General features: G+C 37.7%; 2 protein-coding genes across 2 annotated transcripts in view; one reads left to right on the top strand and one right to left on the bottom strand.

The window, feature by feature from the left end:
- The window catches only part of LOC139697856 (uncharacterized), a 486,545-nt gene extending 484,431 nt beyond the window's left edge, over positions 1-2,114 (bottom strand). Inside the window, exons 1-7 of the mRNA XM_071596714.1 lie at positions 1,991-2,114; positions 1,754-1,891; positions 1,305-1,584; positions 1,162-1,227; positions 930-1,077; positions 700-847; positions 465-609 (exon numbers count right to left, since the gene is read on the bottom strand). Of these exons, the coding sequence (XP_071452815.1) occupies positions 465-609; positions 700-847; positions 930-1,077; positions 1,162-1,227; positions 1,305-1,584; positions 1,754-1,870 (904 nt within the window). The 5' untranslated portion in view covers positions 1,871-1,891; positions 1,991-2,114. The remainder of the gene's footprint in view (positions 1-464; positions 610-699; positions 848-929; positions 1,078-1,161; positions 1,228-1,304; positions 1,585-1,753; positions 1,892-1,990) is intronic.
- Positions 2,115-2,569: 455 nt separating this feature from the next.
- LOC139697716 (kynurenine/alpha-aminoadipate aminotransferase, mitochondrial-like) overlaps positions 2,570-17,650 on the top strand; it is a 49,791-nt gene continuing 34,710 nt past the window's right edge. Inside the window, exons 1-3 of the mRNA XM_071596541.1 lie at positions 2,570-2,740; positions 2,856-3,006; positions 3,084-3,252. Of these exons, the coding sequence (XP_071452642.1) occupies positions 2,648-2,740; positions 2,856-3,006; positions 3,084-3,252 (413 nt within the window). The 5' untranslated portion in view covers positions 2,570-2,647. The remainder of the gene's footprint in view (positions 2,741-2,855; positions 3,007-3,083; positions 3,253-17,650) is intronic.

Here is a 17,650-nt window from a genome sequence, read left to right as displayed (position 1 = left end):
CAATGCAGTCTCATGATTACCCATCCATACATTGGCATAAACACATTATAACAGTTTATCCCACGAGTTTTGATGGAATTTTAAATGACTGTCTTCTAGAGCTCTATTTATTACTACTAATTCACAAAAAATCCTTCTTGAATTTAGTGAACTAGACAATAGTATGACGATAATCATTTGGAGCCACATGCTTACTTGATTCAGTTCTCATACAGGTATTTTCTCTTCTATGGGGTCAATAACATGTTATATACTTTATAATTTACATTGAAACTAAGCAAAACCCAAGGACAAGTACAAAGAAATATGCTGATACTAAAACATACTCATTTAATTTTTCCTTTTTTTAGCATCAAACTTTAGGAATAGAACTTGAAATATGGTGGATAAAGATACACCAAGTGTGCAAGGATACATGACATGAAGAGAATGAACTAGCATTAAAAGCAGATTTGTTGACATACCTGGGCCAAAGGACAAATAGCCTGATGCTCCAAAGCAAATGTACAGCAGGCTCACACCAATGAGCGTTGATATCAGATAATATGGAAATTTATGACGAACTGTAATGGCTAAAGAATGCTCCAATGACAGTATCATTCCAGCTCCCTACACAAGAAAGTGTTGAACAGTTTAGACATACATCAAAGAAATGTTAAAGAAACGCAAATCAAATTCACAAATTGGCAAAATACTTACTTCATAACAGTATATTGAAACAGCAAAGAAAAATGGAAACCCCTTCAGAGAAAATTCCTTAGGGTGAAACTTTACAGCATTAAAATGCTCAAAATCGAACCAAAACACCACTGAGAATGCAAAAAGGTTGGTTACTTGCGCAAAGAGACTGAAAACAAAATGAGACAAGGATTTTATTTGAATGTGTAGTTATAATTACTTACATTATTAAAAATAGGTATAATTCTCACCTAAAGAATGCAAGCTTGCTTAAGTGCCTTAATAGTGTTATAAAGAATAACGGAGGTAAAATAATCAGCAGCCAATGAAAGTTGCTCAGTGAAGTGAAAAACTGGGAAAGGTTTTCCATAATGAATATGAGATAAGCGCAGCAAAAACCTGAAACGAGATAAATGCCCATGAAATACGACCATATAAATGCATAGTAAGCGAATTGACAAAAAACTAACATAAGCCAATTACCAATTTGGGAAACTAGAACTACCAAGTCGATGAGGCCTCGACCACTTTCACCTAAAGCATAATGGCCTGAAATAAACAAGAATAAGTTCGTTAAGTGAGATTGGCAATTTCATTGCAAAAGAAAAATTGCATATGATACCCACCAACATCCCCGTACGTCAACAATTCATCGGATTGATTATGCCCCATATCAGTTTCTGAATCACTGTCCTCTTCATCACAATTTAACAAAGGTAATTTTAACTCAACCCGGCTGCCACTAGGGAGATAAATTTCTGATACTTTTACCTTTGGCTTTACACTTTGGCTAGAAAGGGCCTTTCGTCTTAAGATTTCCTGCTTACACTCGATAATGATGATCATCGACTTCACACTGAAATAAGCTACTACGGTTAATATGGTGATTCCCTCCAATATCCCAGCCTGAAAGAGCAAAATTAGATTATCACCTAATTTCCACATTGTGCATTACATTAACAATACCTTTCTTCATGCCCAATAAAATGTAAGATTTAATAACGTAATATTTACAATTTAATGTAAAATATTTTTATTTTAGGACCACATAAACAATGCCAATAGAACACATTACCTCTTTAAAAGCATATGGCAATCCAAGAACTCCAGCTCCGATGAATGAAATGAAAATATTTGCCACAATTTTCACCGAATTATCCGATTCACTACCTCGAGATACTCCGATGGCCATTTTAGCGCAGCTTGTGTCATGCTAAAACAGAAACAATATCTCATTCACGAAAGCTAGGTTTCAGAAACCTATGACACCTGTTGAAGTTCGAATTAACGAATCGGTGACGTGCCAACTCACCCATAAATGAGATATTGAAACAGTTATAATTATATTTCAAAGTTCCATGAAACACATTCATCCCTCAACTACGCTTGATGTAAGAAAATACAAGGAAATGTCTAACATTTAAGTTCGTGGCATTTCAACGACGTGGTTGGCCCGGGTAGACGACAATAACAATTGACGTAAGCTTCGTTTCAGCGAAAATGTCACTTTTCTTTTAGAATTAATTTTCTACTTTCCGTGTGTCTAAATAACGAGTACTACGTTTAAAATTATTGGAATTAATAAAAAAATAAAATCATACATTGTACGTGATAGCAATTGTATAAAACCTTGTACTATGTAAACATTAAAGCTATTAGGTATAATCATCCAATTTCCATCCCCCATGTTAATTAATCTGAAAACGTCCCTTGATAAAAAGATTTTATCAGCAATATTTAATATTCTTCATAATTCAGGGCTGGGATCTTTATATATACATGCCCGGGCACTACAATTCCATATTTTTGAATGTACCATCTGCGTGATCGTCTGCTACGCTATGGCATGCTGCGACGCATGATGATGAGCATTTTTTTGCGTTTAATTTGCACGATCATATTTTCGCCGTCAAGGCCGCAATAGCGTATTGTTATTTTTGATTATGGGAGCTGCTTGAAATATTCATTAATGACTGCCAACTTGGGCAATGTGCCATTGCGCTTTTTACATTGTATGTTCCCTTCAAGAGGCCAATACAAAATGAGTCGCTTAATCTGCTATGTAGGTGGCTGTAAAAATCAACAGATTTGGGGTGTTGTGAAATCGTCTCCAAGAAAAAATTATCATTTGTCTTGAAAAGTTTTATCACTGCATGTCATAACTTTCTAATTTGCAGACTGGCCGGTGGAAATGTTGCGTGAAATCGGTCAGTAACCATTCCACACCGTCAGCTATGTCCACGCACACGCAGCAAGTTCCCCTCGATTACAGTCGTTTTTTAAACCCACTGTCCAGCCGAAGATCGCCATCAAAAATAAGAGAAATCAGTTAGTAATATTTTATCTAATCTCTAAATTAATTTGCATTATTATAATATTATTCGGATACATTTTAATTATTTTAGCAAAGCTGTATGCTGTTGCGCCTCCTGGAACCGTTTTTTTCGCTGGAGGTTTTCCCAACCCAAGAACATTTCCTTTTGCTGAAACAAAAATAACTTTAAAAGATGGAACAACGTTCACTCTTAGCGGGAAATCTTTGGAGTCCGCATTACAGTACCAGCCAACGCAAGGGTAAGTTTAGTCTGTATGACAATTCGGATAATCATATTTCATTCATTTAGGAGTACTACAAAATTATAAGCAGACGACGATCCCTATTTTTTAGAATTTTACTGTAAAAAAGGGGCAAGGATTCGAGGTCTTTTTTCGTTTTTATTTTAATTATCAAACATTGAAGCTTTTCGGTAAAAGTACGTTTGCACCAGCGCCAAATTTCAAAAGATTGTAGGACTTGAGTTTTGTGTGAAACCAAGTTGTACTTCGATTTCGACAAATAATGCCTACGGCAGACATCCAATGTTTGATAATATTCATGAAGGCTTATTAATTCTAATATAAAAGCTAATAAAATAATTCTAATCTAAAGCTTATAAAAGGCTAATATTCATGAAGGCATGACTGTAAGTATTTAGATTTTTCTATAAGTGAATGTAAAGGAGAAGGTCAAGCATTTACTCAACCCTGTTTGCAGATGTGTGCCTACAACATCGAAAGCCAGGGCATTTGCGCGTACATTTATTTTTGTGAATACATTTGTTCTATATTAAAGAAGCATATTTTATTGAATGTGGGTGTGTCGTTGTGGCATAGCTGTGGAGTATTGGCAAAGATCAAGAAATGTTCTGTAAAAGTTTCACATGACTTGTTAAGATGACCTTAAAATAGGGTAAAACTTAAGTGTAGGTTTTTCAGTAGATATAAAAATTAGCTATTCGAATTTCCTAGTCCATCTATCTTAGAAAAAATGGAATATTCCTATCACACCCTTTAAAAGTCGCTTTGTGTTAGTGAACATATTTTTAGTGGATTAATATTTGCCTCTGTTATTTAATTTATTCGTGTTTTTAATGGTTTTTCGCTCATTAATGGGGATGAGTGTTTCTACTTCAGCAATTTGAAGGAAGTATAGAGAATGAACCGTATGAATGAATATAAGGTGGTAGAAAAAAATAAAATAAATGTGAATGTCATGCTTTCTCATAAAAATATTTATGATTGCATATGGTTGAATTCAATTGAGATTAATTTTAAACTTTCTCGTGTGTGTCCAAATCATGTAGTCACTGTTTGGTTGTAAAAGAGCGAGAGTCGTTCTTTGGCATTTATCGATGCAAACTGGCAGAAATCGAAATATGCAGACTTCTTCCATCAAAGGAAAAGAAAAAAGCAAATATTTATAATTTTTTGTCATAATTTCAAAAGTGGCCTTTCCCATCCGTGTATAATTGTGGTTCTACTAGCCCATAATATGAACTCATTCTATTACTGAAAAGTATGAATTATTCATAAAATTAAAGTCATAACGTGAAAGACAAGAATAATTAGCAAAACATTAATAATTTCATGTTGTTATTTAGGATTTACTGGTATGTACCATACACATGTATGTGTGTGTGTGTGTATACATATTTATATGTAAGTGTATGTGGTATGGTCCAGGGGTAGAGCATTGGACTACTGACAGAGGGTCTGGATTCAATTCCTGGGCATGGTCCTATGGGCACCCTCGCCTCCAAATACAATGATATATATTTTATATAATCATATAATTCACAGTAATGAGCTACTGAAGCATGGACATGCTCATGGAATCGATACATTTTAATAGCTGTTTTACTCTTTTCTTGTTGATAGATCTCTGTCTCTATCTAACATTTTTATAGCAAATTAGTATGCTGCAATAGTATGCCTCTGTATAGTTTTCTTTACTTTAAATACAAGTGACTCACTCATTCCCACCTACTTTAACCACCTGATGCTTTCTTAGTCTTTAATTCTCTGGAGGGTGGGTGCATCATAATAGAGATGAAGACTACTACAATTTTCCACAGATAAAAGTTTTATTCACGACCAATTTTGATGCACTACATCATTTTCAAGTGATGAAAATGATGTAGTCCATTGAAACTGGTTGTGAATAAAATTTTATTTAATGGAAAATTATAGTAGTATTCATCTCTGTTATTATGGAACAGTTTGACCACATCTGTAATTTATATGGTGGATGCATAGCTTTAGTTAAATTTATTGCTATGTTGAAATCAAGTGAATGCTAAGAATTAGGATTTTTATATATGCCTTGGTAATTTCTAGTTTATATTTCCCTACCTGTACTTAAAAATCATGTCCAAATGCTGGTTTATTTTAAGTATGTGTAGTTTACCTTTTCGGTAAGATATTGGATGGCAGACCAATCACCATGGATGAACATGTATGGATAAGCAGACTAATCACCATTAGACCTAAGCCTCACCTAACATGACACCCAATGCTACCATAAACCCTCATTCAAATCTCCATACTTTCTGCCTCCCTTCATTCCATCCGGTTTGTTTACTCTTTCTCTCCCCCATGTTCATTGCCTAACATTCTCTCTTATATGTCTGTTCTTGTCAACAATCAAAAAACTTGACATTTGGCATTGACTTTTTGTAATCATAATGCTTACTCAGTCTCAGTCAGGATGTGGGCTTCTATGAGCTTTTCTTACAAGTAGTAAATTGTTGTATTCTATAGATTTCCTTATTGAGACTCAGTAAGTCTTCAGTGAGGTACTATGACTAGGTTCTGAAATGCAGTTCTGGGGAAATGTATGTCCAGGAAAGTGAGTTGGCTTCCTATTTATCTCATTCCGACTTCAAAGAAAGATGGTTGTCAGAACTAGTTGCACTTCTACCCACAGTTGAATCATAGAAGAAACCTGAGGATGGACTAAGAGAAACAGATAATGTAAAATGTTCGTGCTAGTATCCATGAGGAAATGAAAAGCTTGGCAATGAACTTGGAGAACTGATACAAATCAGTTCTCAGTTTGTCAATCCTTAATGAGGATTTCATGGAAGGGAACTTAATTTTTAAAACATCATCAGATTTAAAAATAGTTCTTGTCCAAGACGTGAAATAACTTTTTCTCGTCTCCCGGAGGTCAGAGAAAAAAATATTGTTTTTTCTAGCATCCTAATATGTGTAGTAAATAAAAAGCTTTTCTTTGTGTCTCTTTTGAAGTGACACATTTGTAAGCCCGATTACTGTTGGTCGCGCCTCATGGCAAGGAGTTGACTAATGCATCCGTGCATCGTATATGCGTGTACTGAAACATGAGAGGCCAATTTTTCAAAGCTACAAGCCAGTTTACTAGGTAGCAATTCTCGCAATTAGCTCAAACTAAGCCTGCTGATGGTATTATTTGGCGCAGCTCCTGTTTCTTGCCTACATTAAACACTGTGCAAAATTGGAAGTTGAGCGTTACATTTAACAATGTTTTCAGGGAAAATTTAAATCGACTTGTTTCTTCGAGGAATGGGCCCAAGTGGACACTGGAAAGTGTTTAATCCGATAAGAATGGACGTGAAGTGTTTGAATCATTTCCTCGATACGGACAACTGTGCCAAAACCCTCAATGCATATGTCGTAACTCCTCAGGAAAAACATATGTGATGACAGATAATGAATATAATGTACGAAATAAATATGCAATTAAAAAATTAATCGTTGAAGGCCTTAAAATTTGAGAACCGGCTCGATAATTCCTGGGAACCAATTCGTAACAACCGCTGCAAGAGTGTAGAACTCAATCGATTTATATTTTCATTCAAAATATTCCGATTGTGAAATGTGAATTCAAAATAAAACCTGACTCTAGTAACTTATTGCTCTGTACATATAAACCTGACTCTCGTAACTACATTGCGAATTTCAGTTTCAAGGGAACGACTAAGTTTTCATTCTCGTGTTCGGATGTTCTTTGCCAAACCAAATCATAGTGATCAACCCGGAGATCGGTTTGACAGGTGAGATTCGAGCTCATTTCGTGCTAAGTCGAATGGCGTGTGAAATTCGCTTACCAGAGTAAAGGGACCAGTTAATTCTTTGGTCTGCTGAGGTTTACCTAAAAGATCTTATGTTTCCTGCGAATCATATAGATTGGGTGAAGATGAAGGTGCCCAGATATGTCACCCGGGATCGAATCTGGGCCCTCAGATCAGTAGCCCAGCGCTCTATTCTCCGTAATACCACGCAGTTATTTATAGGTAATATTTCTATAATGATATAGGTAATAAAACTTCATTAATTCATTCAAAATCATGCCGGGTAAAAATTCTGTCAAATTACAAAGAAACTGCGGGAGATGCCGCAACAGTAACTTTTAACGGAGACATCCGCTAATATACATTGAAAATATCTGTTGTTTTTCACGGTCGACGGTTGGGTATTTCTGGAGTAGAAGTCAAATCCCTGCACCTCAGCGGCTACATTCCGCGGAAGAAATGAAATGCGTCAAAGCACATTCTGACAATGTTGAAAAAATTAAATGCTGGAGGTGATATGATATGGTCTGTACGTGGGGATTCAAAATATGGGCCGATTTCGAGGGGGAAAATCGCTTGCAGATATGTCATATCAAGAAATGGAAGTTAAATAAATTGGAAGAAAAATTAGCTAATGGATTAATATACATGTGTTCAATGTGATCAGTGGTTGTAGACTCAACTTTGTGAAATCTTATTTTCCAAATGATCATAAAATACGCTCCAGAAAATGTCAGCATACGTTCGGGAAGGAATTGGACGGTGACATTATTGCCGAATCTCGATTTTCAAAAACCCTTTTTTCCAAAAGGGAATTCCACGGAAGAGGAAAAATTTCGGAACGGAAAGCCAATCGGTGCCGGTAATTTCATGACCAAGGACAGAGCTTTCGATGAGTGCTAAGTGCATTCATTCAACCGGAAGGTACCCCGTTAACCATGGCTGGCACGCGCGGATGATTTTCACGCAAGCGGTGTGATTTGTTTGGTGCCTGGGAAGCCGCCGAAGGTAGATCGGGTGGGCCAATCGTACCCCTCTACCTCCGGTTGGAATCTGTGGATTTTATGCGTCCAAACGCTTGTCACGAGATGAGCCCTATCTCCCTCACCCTCGAATCGAAGACTCCGCCTGCAATATTTTTTATTTATTCTGTTCCATTCTGCACGGTAACTTCTAAAATTAAATTTTCTTCGGAAAGCGGATAAAGGCAATGCAGTAGTAGTGATGGAAAAGACCGAATATGTTAATAAGTGCAACGAATTTATTGACAACAATCCAATAGTGGAGCTACCATGTGACCCTACAAACAAATTCCAAAAATTAGTGAAAAAGGCCCTCACTTCTGCCCCGAGTATCATCAAACCAAGTGAGACGTACACAGTGACAGTGATGAACCCGCAAACTCCACGATTCTTTGGCCTCCCAAAGATACATAAAACAAATGTGCCAATAAGACCAGTAGTCTCCAGTGTTGCTGCTCCATCAAGGAAACTAGCCTCCCATTTAAATTCACTCTTCAGAGAAGTCACAGGTTTCAAGCCAAGATACGGGGTTAAGAACTCAACGGAACTATGCCAACATCTTACCCAGAGAGAGCTCCCGTCTTCCAAGCACATCCTAGTGTCTTTCGACGTGAAAGACCTGTTCACCAACATTCCAATTTCCGAAGCCGTTTAAGTAGCCGAAGAAACATTGAAGCAAACCGGAGCTGAACCACCCTTCCTCGACGAGTTTCTGGCACTACTAAGAGTGTGTGTGGAAGAGAATTACTTCAAATTCAATGGCAAATTCTTCCAACAAAAGGACGGCTTAGCAATGGGGTCACCTCTTTCACCACTTTTGGCGGACTTATATATGAACGACTTTGAGGAAAGGTTATTCAGTGATCACTCAGTGAACACCAGTTTTATACATTGTTGGTACAGGTACGTTGACGACGTGTTTGCAGTGTGGACTGGTACAATTAGACAACTGGACATATTTTTGAATAAGTTGAATTCCCAATCCAAAAATATAAATTTCTCTTGTGAAAAAGAAACCAACCATAGTATTAACTTTTTGGACTTAACAATTACAACCACGGATAAAGGCTACGACTTCGCAATCCACAGGAAAGAAACTACCACTGACCATGTCATCCCCTCCGACTCCCGCCACCACCCCTCCCACAAGATGGCCGCCTTCCACTCCATGCTAAACAGATCTCTCAATATCCCCCTGTCCGCCGAGAACTTCGCCAAGGAAATCACGGTAATCAAAGACATTGCAGTGAAAAATGGTTACGAAGAAAGTGTCATCAGTAAAATGATAGATAAAAAACGCTCCCTCCGAGCACAGAGACTGTTTTATAAATCATCGGTAATTAGTGAAGATAAGAAGCGATGGTGCAAACTTAGTTACTACGGTAAGATTACGCAGTCCATTGCCAACTTTTTCCCGAAGGAAGAATTTAAAATTACATATTACAACAAATGTAACTTAAGGGCTGTGTTAAACAAAACCAAGGACAATATTGACATTAATGATAGAAGTGGTATTTATAAACTCCAATGTGGTGACTGTGAAATTTGTTATGTTGGCCAGACTGGACGGTCGTTCAGAGTAAGAGCAGAGGAACACAGAAGACATCTACGAAACGGTGAGTTAAACAGATCCCATTTCGCCAAACACCTATGGGAAAGTGACCACAGGAGCGATTTTGTCCCAGAGATACTTCACCTCGAGAAAAAGGGAAGAAGAATGGATTGTCTGGAGGAGCTGGAGATTAGGAAGCATCAAAAGGAAGGAAAAATTGCCAACGAGAATATATTTGTGAGCAATTCCCCCCTTTTGGATATTTCTCTGACCACAATACATGACGCCCCAACCCCCGCTGTGAAAGGCATACCTAACCAAGCTTCCACTTAGCCTACATCCACCCCACCTCTCCCTTTGAGTCACCCACGCCCAGTACCACGCTCCCTCTCACACCGCCCCCCCTCCTTTTACCACCGCCCCCCCCCCTCAACCTCCTCTTCCCCCCCCCCTCAAATAACTATATATTCTGGAACTCACTGATTCTATGTACCTGATGATGTCGCCTATGCGACGAAACCGGTCGACTTGTAAAATAAAGTGTGGAAAAAAGTACCATCTCTCGTTTGATTTATTAGAATGGATTTCCACAAAGTGAAGCCTGAAACCATCGAGTTTACGGTACCTAATGGCAAGCCTCCGGTAGGGTTTGTGGCAGGAGGTGATTGTGTATTTTCCAGGTGTGCAGCATCAAAAGTTAAGTTTCTCTTAATTTTTATTTTCAATCAACCTTTGTAAAAAATTCGAACAAGGAAGATGATGATAACTACGAGAAATATGCACGTCGGTGTCGAAGTGAAATGCACTTCTCTACGCATACGGGAGGAGCTGTAGGCAACAGTGAGGACAATAACTAAAGCTAGACGAGATGAAGACAACATACAAGGCTACTAAGATTGAAAAAATAAAAATATTTTGTCCCTAACGTGGTAGGATATCATTGAGATTTCACGAATTCAGGTAGTAGGTTACAGTGCAGTGAGGCAGTGGTTCATGGTTTTACGCGAGAATAAATTCCGTAATATTTTAAGTTGTGAATATTTTTTATTTGACTTTTCAAAGCCTTATTTTATGTTCATGTTTACTGTAGACTTGTATTTGTGAGTTTTTTTACTGTGCTGTTGTAATAGTAAAGGTGTTATTTTGTTCATCGATCGCCTAGTTGTAAGGTGTCATTTTTCTTTTGGTGTAATTGATTTTCAGGCTTCCTGTTATGCAATGAGGATGATAATTATTTTCTGCGATTGAAATGATACAGAACTTGCCACTGTTGGCGTTTTAGTGAAACATTGTGCTACTATTTTTTCGGAGTTATGGTTTCATTTTTCCGGAAATCCATGCATTCAACGTCGCTAGCAGTAAATTAATGTTGGCGTATGGCCAATATTTCTCCAAAAATACTGAATAATGGTAGGGGAAATGGAGGAGGAGAGAAATTGGAAAAATTTCCTGGGGAAATCCTGGAATTTCTGGATAGGTGGATAGCGATCATCCTGTCCTCTGCTCTGTATGTACACTTCTTCATTTCTTTACGTCACTGTTGTAGTTGAAATAAATTGAATATAGGGATTAGGAAATTATTGAAATTGCTTTACCGTGTATCGAAATTTTGGATCTTTTCATGTGGATATATTTATGGAATAACATTTTATTTAATATGCATGATCGAAATCCCATTTTTATTCTGATTGGATTTGAGTTTCGGTTCATTTCATACAACAATTACGTTGTTGTACGCTTATGTTAATTTGAGAACGGTTGATATACTATTTTCCTATGCATTACAAAGCCAGTCTCTATGGTCACATTAATGATCAACTGTAGCATCTAGTTTCGTAGAAAGTGGTCATTGTAATCTTACACCCTTGGTTCTGAATGTGACTATGGATGAAGAGGTTAATTAATGGCCCTTCCCACAAAATTTAATTTGACAACTTTTAGGTGTATGTATATCGCTTGGAACACATTGGGGTGAAGAACATGAACCGTGAATCGTGAGCCGTGTAGCGGTCTCACCTAGAACTTGTCGCTAGCGTGATCATAAAACCATTAGCTTTATCATCTGAAGCAAGCGGCATTGCTCCATACTTGTGAAATCAACCGTTCGTGGAGTGGAGAGACTTTTCACTGGAGATCGCATATTGATAGCCCCTTTATTATATATGGGTGTATATCAACGCAATAAACGGCAAGCCGCCGCAAAGGCATGTGGTGGGGGGATGTTGGAACACCCTCCTATTTGCATACGCATACCTCCTATATCCATACGTAAATTTCGGGGATTGAGATAGTGCGGGAATAACGTGCAGGCTTCCCACCCATAGGGCCCGGATTCATATCCCGGCGGTGTTGAATATTATTCAGAGGTATCTCGATCCCTACTTGAGGTGCTTTGAGGAGGGCACTTCGATTGAGTACGCCGTCCGTCGGATGGGACGTTAAGCTGCTGACCCCTTGGCGCCTTTCGTAAAGAGTAGGCTAATACCGACGCCAGGTTTCTCTCCACCCTTCATCCTTTCCTGTCCATCCCCTATGGCGCAAATGACCTCAGCAGTCGGTCGCCTCCCCTAAATACTACTACTACGTAAATTTCACTTGTGTGTACACATAATATATTTGCTCATACATAAACACTTGTACGATTCAGATTTTATTAACAGTAGATGAGGTCGAGTAAAGTTTAAAATTTTGGCGTAGTGTTTACGAAAGTAGGAATGGTTACGTCTGATTTACTTATGGTTCTGTAACTTTCGAGGGAAAACGAGTGCTTGTTGGCCAGTGCTGTTATCTATCACTCTTGTTTTTTCCTAGTGGTCCAGTCTACCAATGCAATGTTTCTCTGTTGTCTTTAGTGAACTATTTTGTTTTTTATCTCTCTAATTTAAATGCATGACTGCTGACAATCATTGTTCGTAAATCTTTTTAGTGGCATGAAAATATCAAGACAGGAATTTCATTCCAAGTGTCTACTCTCTTTGATAAGTAAAATAGGCTTCTGATTCACTTCACTCTTCACCCACTTTCTTTAAGCGTCCACTGGATAATAAATTAATGAATGTTCTTGGCCACCATTCTATTTGGCGAGAGAATCCCTGGTTTCACTTTCTGACTCTTTCCCCACTGAATTGACTCGTAATATATTGTGCCACACGGAAGTAAAGCATACAAATTTCACTTCGAGAATTTTCACTATGATGATTAGCATTTATCAGTATAATAATCTATTAGGAATTAGAGTGGCAATTAATGATAATATGAATATTTGTTACCACTACGAAGTTAAGTTGCAAACAGTTGATTTCACCTTAAGTATTCTCGTTAATTGCTTCATAAAGCTTTTAAATCCTTTTTCACGGATTTTTTTACTTTTTATCTTTGCATGGATTTAATTTGCTTCTCAGAATAATTCTATATTCAATTAATTGCCTCAGCCCTGCAAGTTCTCCTATCTAGAACATTTTACAACATATATTCTAGTTAATGGGCAGAGTGAATAGAAATGTTGCGTTCAAAACAGACCCTTGTAATTCTATATTTTGATTTTCTCCCGGCAAAATCTGGGCTTGAATCGCTCGATCGTCGACATATTTAAATATTCCATTTTTTGCACTCAGCACAAAAGAGAAAGGTTGCATGGAGTTCTTAATGATGCTTAAGTATTTGGGCACGCTCGGCTGATAAAGATATGGCATTCAAGTGGGGCGAGAAGTGACCGGCGAATTCTAACAGTCCCTAAAAGTCGTCGTCTATCTTTACGACAGACATAAAACACAATCTCGAAACAGATCGGCATCCTCTGTAGTTTAGTGTGCCGAAAGGAAGAAGGCATTGGTCAACCCAAGTTTCTCCGTCCAGTTATTGTGTTCCGTTCATCCGATTACTTTAATTCGTTAAAAATTATTATCATTACTATGATGTATGTATAATGATGACTTAGTATGACCGAGTCCGCACCGGAACAAATTACAATGTCAACGCGGTGCTAAATTGGCCGAATCTCTCGGCCAAATTATAAAATTATAAAAAAATTGTGATTTGAGACATAGGAATAAGAAATTTTGTATTCGCGCGTGTTAATCCTTCTCTTTTCAAATTGAAAAGTGGCATCACCGCCTACCACCCTCTTCTACCACGGCCACATCTCTAGCCTAATTACAATTTCACCTTCATTTTGGGCACTCATCACTTCATACTTCTCCCTTAGCTTCTTATCCTTTAGGATGGTAAGACTTGTATAGCATCAGGTGAGAGAAATAACAGCAGTGAATGATAATCATTTAGTGCTTTTCTCCTAAAAATAAATGTAAGATCTTTGACACAATTTGGCCTTGTCGTTTTAATAGAGACAACCCCAGCATGTAGTATACGTAATCCTCTTCCGTTTTTCTACAAGAGTTCTAGTCAGCAAATAGTCTAAGCAGTTGGATGCACTTAATAGCATTTTGTCATGAGCATATTCAAAAAAAGGATATTCTGCATGATTTGATTTCTAAACATTTGGCTAATTTCGTCTGAACTAAATTCCTTACCTCCTAATTCTTAAACTAAATCTCCGATTGATTTGAAGCATACATCTGGGTGTTGCCGTCCTTTGATATGTTTCTTAGTTGATTTGACATTTGAAAGTAAAATTTCTCATTTAACATTAGATATAACCCGAAAATGAATTCAAATTCGTTCTTAATGCAAATACATTACGAGGAAATAAAGGCGCTTATTTGGCTTCAGACAACCGCGTATGATTCGGTCGGAATGACCAGGAATTTATCTCATCGAAAATTTATGGATTCTGTCGAACAATTTCCTCACTATCCCAAACGTGTTTTGGAAGATATAGAGAAAAGTCAACCTGTCACACCGGGTTCCTTCGCCTCTGGCGCCAGTCTTTCGAGTGCTTCTGCGTGGAGCATGGTCCACTCTCGTTAGGTACACGATGGTCCACTGACTTAGGAAACCCCCGGAATTTCGGAGGAAAATGATTATGGAAATGTCTGTAATTTTACGAAATTTTCTTAGAATCGTCGATCGTAAAATAAATATTTCGCCCCACTTAGGATGGAGCGTCAGTCGATGTCGCGATGTGAGAATTACGTCAAACGGGAGAATCCTCCAGATCGTCAGGAATATTTTACTGTCGCTCAGAAATTTAAAATTTGGTTGGGCACGAAGTTATTTCGTCTCGACGCAGTTACAACTAAGGAAACAACACTTCTCAATGTCGAATGGGGGTAGATGTTTACTTTGATGTTGACCTGTCGACACAAACTTTCGGTGTCGTCGACGTATTGATTTCAAGGTTGAAATTGATGTGGTCATCGACGTGGACATAGGCTGATCCTCTGCCAATGCCCTCGTCGAACTTATGTTACGAAATATTTCGTGAATTTGTGGAATGAACAAATGGCTCTGTATGTTTTGGAGATATTCAACATATTTGCTACTTATTTACGCATTACGCCCAAGCTTTGATGAATTCCATGTGCGTTAATTATAACTCCTAATATCTACCAAACATGGTGAAGGAAATCTTGGTACGACAAACAGGGAGATTGAAGTATCGACGCGACGCTGGATGCCGACGCGACATGGATAGAGACTTTGGCATTACTGTTGTCCTCAGCGTTGTCGATATTTGCGACACCAATACGGAGGGGTCTGTATTGTACTAATGTGTCGTGACATCAAGAAGCAGATGTCATGCAGACCTAGTTAAACAATCAGCATGGCCTCTCTGTCGCGCGAAATCCGATGGAGCAAGTCAGAATCGTTTCATTGAGCTGTGCAAAATGGCTGGAGGGGGAGGCTACATGATTCGTTGAGTAGGGTGAAACGAAAGGTGTTTTTTACGTTAGAACAGCCATTTAGAGAGATGAAGTAGTTATTCCGGTCGAAAATATGCCATTTTTTCGGGAAATTAAAACGCATTTCTGGCAGTCAAAACATGATGAAGAGCGTGCCTCGCCCATGCGGCCTTTCCATTTTCACCGGAGTGTGAAGTTTGATCTGTCAGAAGAGGGAATCACTCAAAATATTACGCTATCCCAGGAAGAAGACCTGCTGATCTGAATCCATAATTTATGCCGTGATAATAAGCTGTAGAATTGCGTCGTCCAGAAATTTATAGTCGAGGTTGAGACATTTCAAACGGTGACCCATTTGGTTTCGACAGAGTTCCAATTAATCAGATGACAAGAATTTTTTATTCCTATAATTTTATGTATAATTCTATATTTTTTATTAAATTTTAAAATTGAATTTCATTTAATTGATTTTATTCATAGCGATTTTTGCGTTTTACTAGGCAAGAGTAAATTATATGCTGTCATTAAAAATAATAAGTTTTTGGATGGATGGATTCAAGTTTATCCTGGGAAAGTTAACTTGATGAGCTAAAATAAATTCCTCCACTTAACGATAAAGAGCAGGTTTTTTTCGCGTCTCTTAGAATTATTTTTTAATAAACTCATTTGTTGTTTAGGCCCTTTAGGAATCCAAAGAACAAATATATATGTTTACTTGATAGCACAAGAAAATGGATCATTGCGGCGAATGGTCCACCAAGCTGGGAGTTTATTACTACCTCTAGATCTTCTGTGTTCTGCGCATGGGCGATATTTTCATTCTGAATATTGTTTTCGAGTCATTAATTTGCTATTTTCACTCGTGATTACGATAGTCGTCTTGCATTGAAAGTTTTCATTTGTTTACTCATGAAACATAATGGATATTTTTTGCATCATTTGGGATTCGGGTAATTATCTGTGCGTCAAATAAAATATTTTGGACCACTCTTTACCTATACACTTTGTATTGGTTCACTGGGTTGCAGCAGTCAGTTTGTACTAAGAATAACAGTTCCTATGTCCAATAAATGCGATGCAAAATTGTTGATTTGTGGGGAATTTTCTTGTTCCAGCCGTCCACTCATTGCCATGCCATTGCAGAGCCAAAGAAAACATTAATAATTTGTTCTCATTCAATGGAAATATTTTATTGAGTATATATCAGGCTGGGAAATGGGAGCCAGGGCCTGTCATGAGCGGTGTCTTGGCGACCTATGCTGGTATAATGGAAGCCAAACTTTGTATTGCTACCATTATTTTATTGTCCCGATCGCTGATTCACCATTTAACGCCATTGTCAAGGGTATAAAATAACCAATTAAATCATTTGTTAGCATTGATATTGGCGGTAACACTTTGGAATCACGATCGGGGCAGTAAAATAGTGTGGAACAGTACAAACTATCATTATATGATAGGAGCGTTCCACCAAGTGACTCCTGTATGAGTTATTACTACCTATTCTGGTTCCTGTGAGTGAGAACTGTCGATATGTCTCCTATATGCATACTCCAAGTTGGTCGAAGGGCTGCAAACCTTCAAATTATGCTTGGGCGCTGAAAAATAATAGGTTTAAAACTTTTTCATTCGATTGAAAAATTTCCTAAATGAGAATATGTTCTTGAAATGATATTAAAATAGTTTAATACCGCGATTTATACCTTCGTTGTAATTTTTTGGATTTTTCTCTTTCGGCCACTACTCTTTGAAGACATCTGGATTTTTTATGTAACTTTCGATATATTCGGCAGTCAATTTAAGCTCAACTCAGCTATATGGAAAGTGACCGATCACAGCTTAGCAAAATCTCTGATATTCCCCAGATCTTAAGGGAAGGGTAAGAAATTTTTGCAAAGAGGAAAGCTAAAATCAGTGATTATCGCATTAGCGGTATAGTTGAAAAGAGCAGATATATAGCCTTGAAGAAAGATCATCTTGCGGCTAATGTATGTGATCTTTCGATAATATTCGTAAATGAATCCGTGGGAAATCTTTCAAAATCAGATCCTTCCATAATCAAAGAAAATATTGCTGATATTCATCCCTACATGGCAAAATACACGGTTGGAAAATGTGCGAGGAATAAAGCGTACGTCAGTTTATTTTCAAACACTCTAAATTTAAAAAAATCGCGCAAATCTTAGTCAAGAGTTTCCGTAAAGGCAGCTTCTCTTCCAGACACAC

The sequence above is a fragment of the Hetaerina americana genome, unplaced genomic scaffold (assembly GCF_022747635.1).
Source record: "Hetaerina americana unplaced genomic scaffold, ioHetAmer1.1.p SCAF_8, whole genome shotgun sequence".
In the NCBI taxonomy this organism is placed as follows: domain Eukaryota; kingdom Metazoa; phylum Arthropoda; class Insecta; order Odonata; family Calopterygidae; genus Hetaerina; species Hetaerina americana.
The sequence above is the reverse complement of the archived record's forward strand: the minus strand, read 5'-3'. Positions and strand labels throughout refer to the sequence as shown.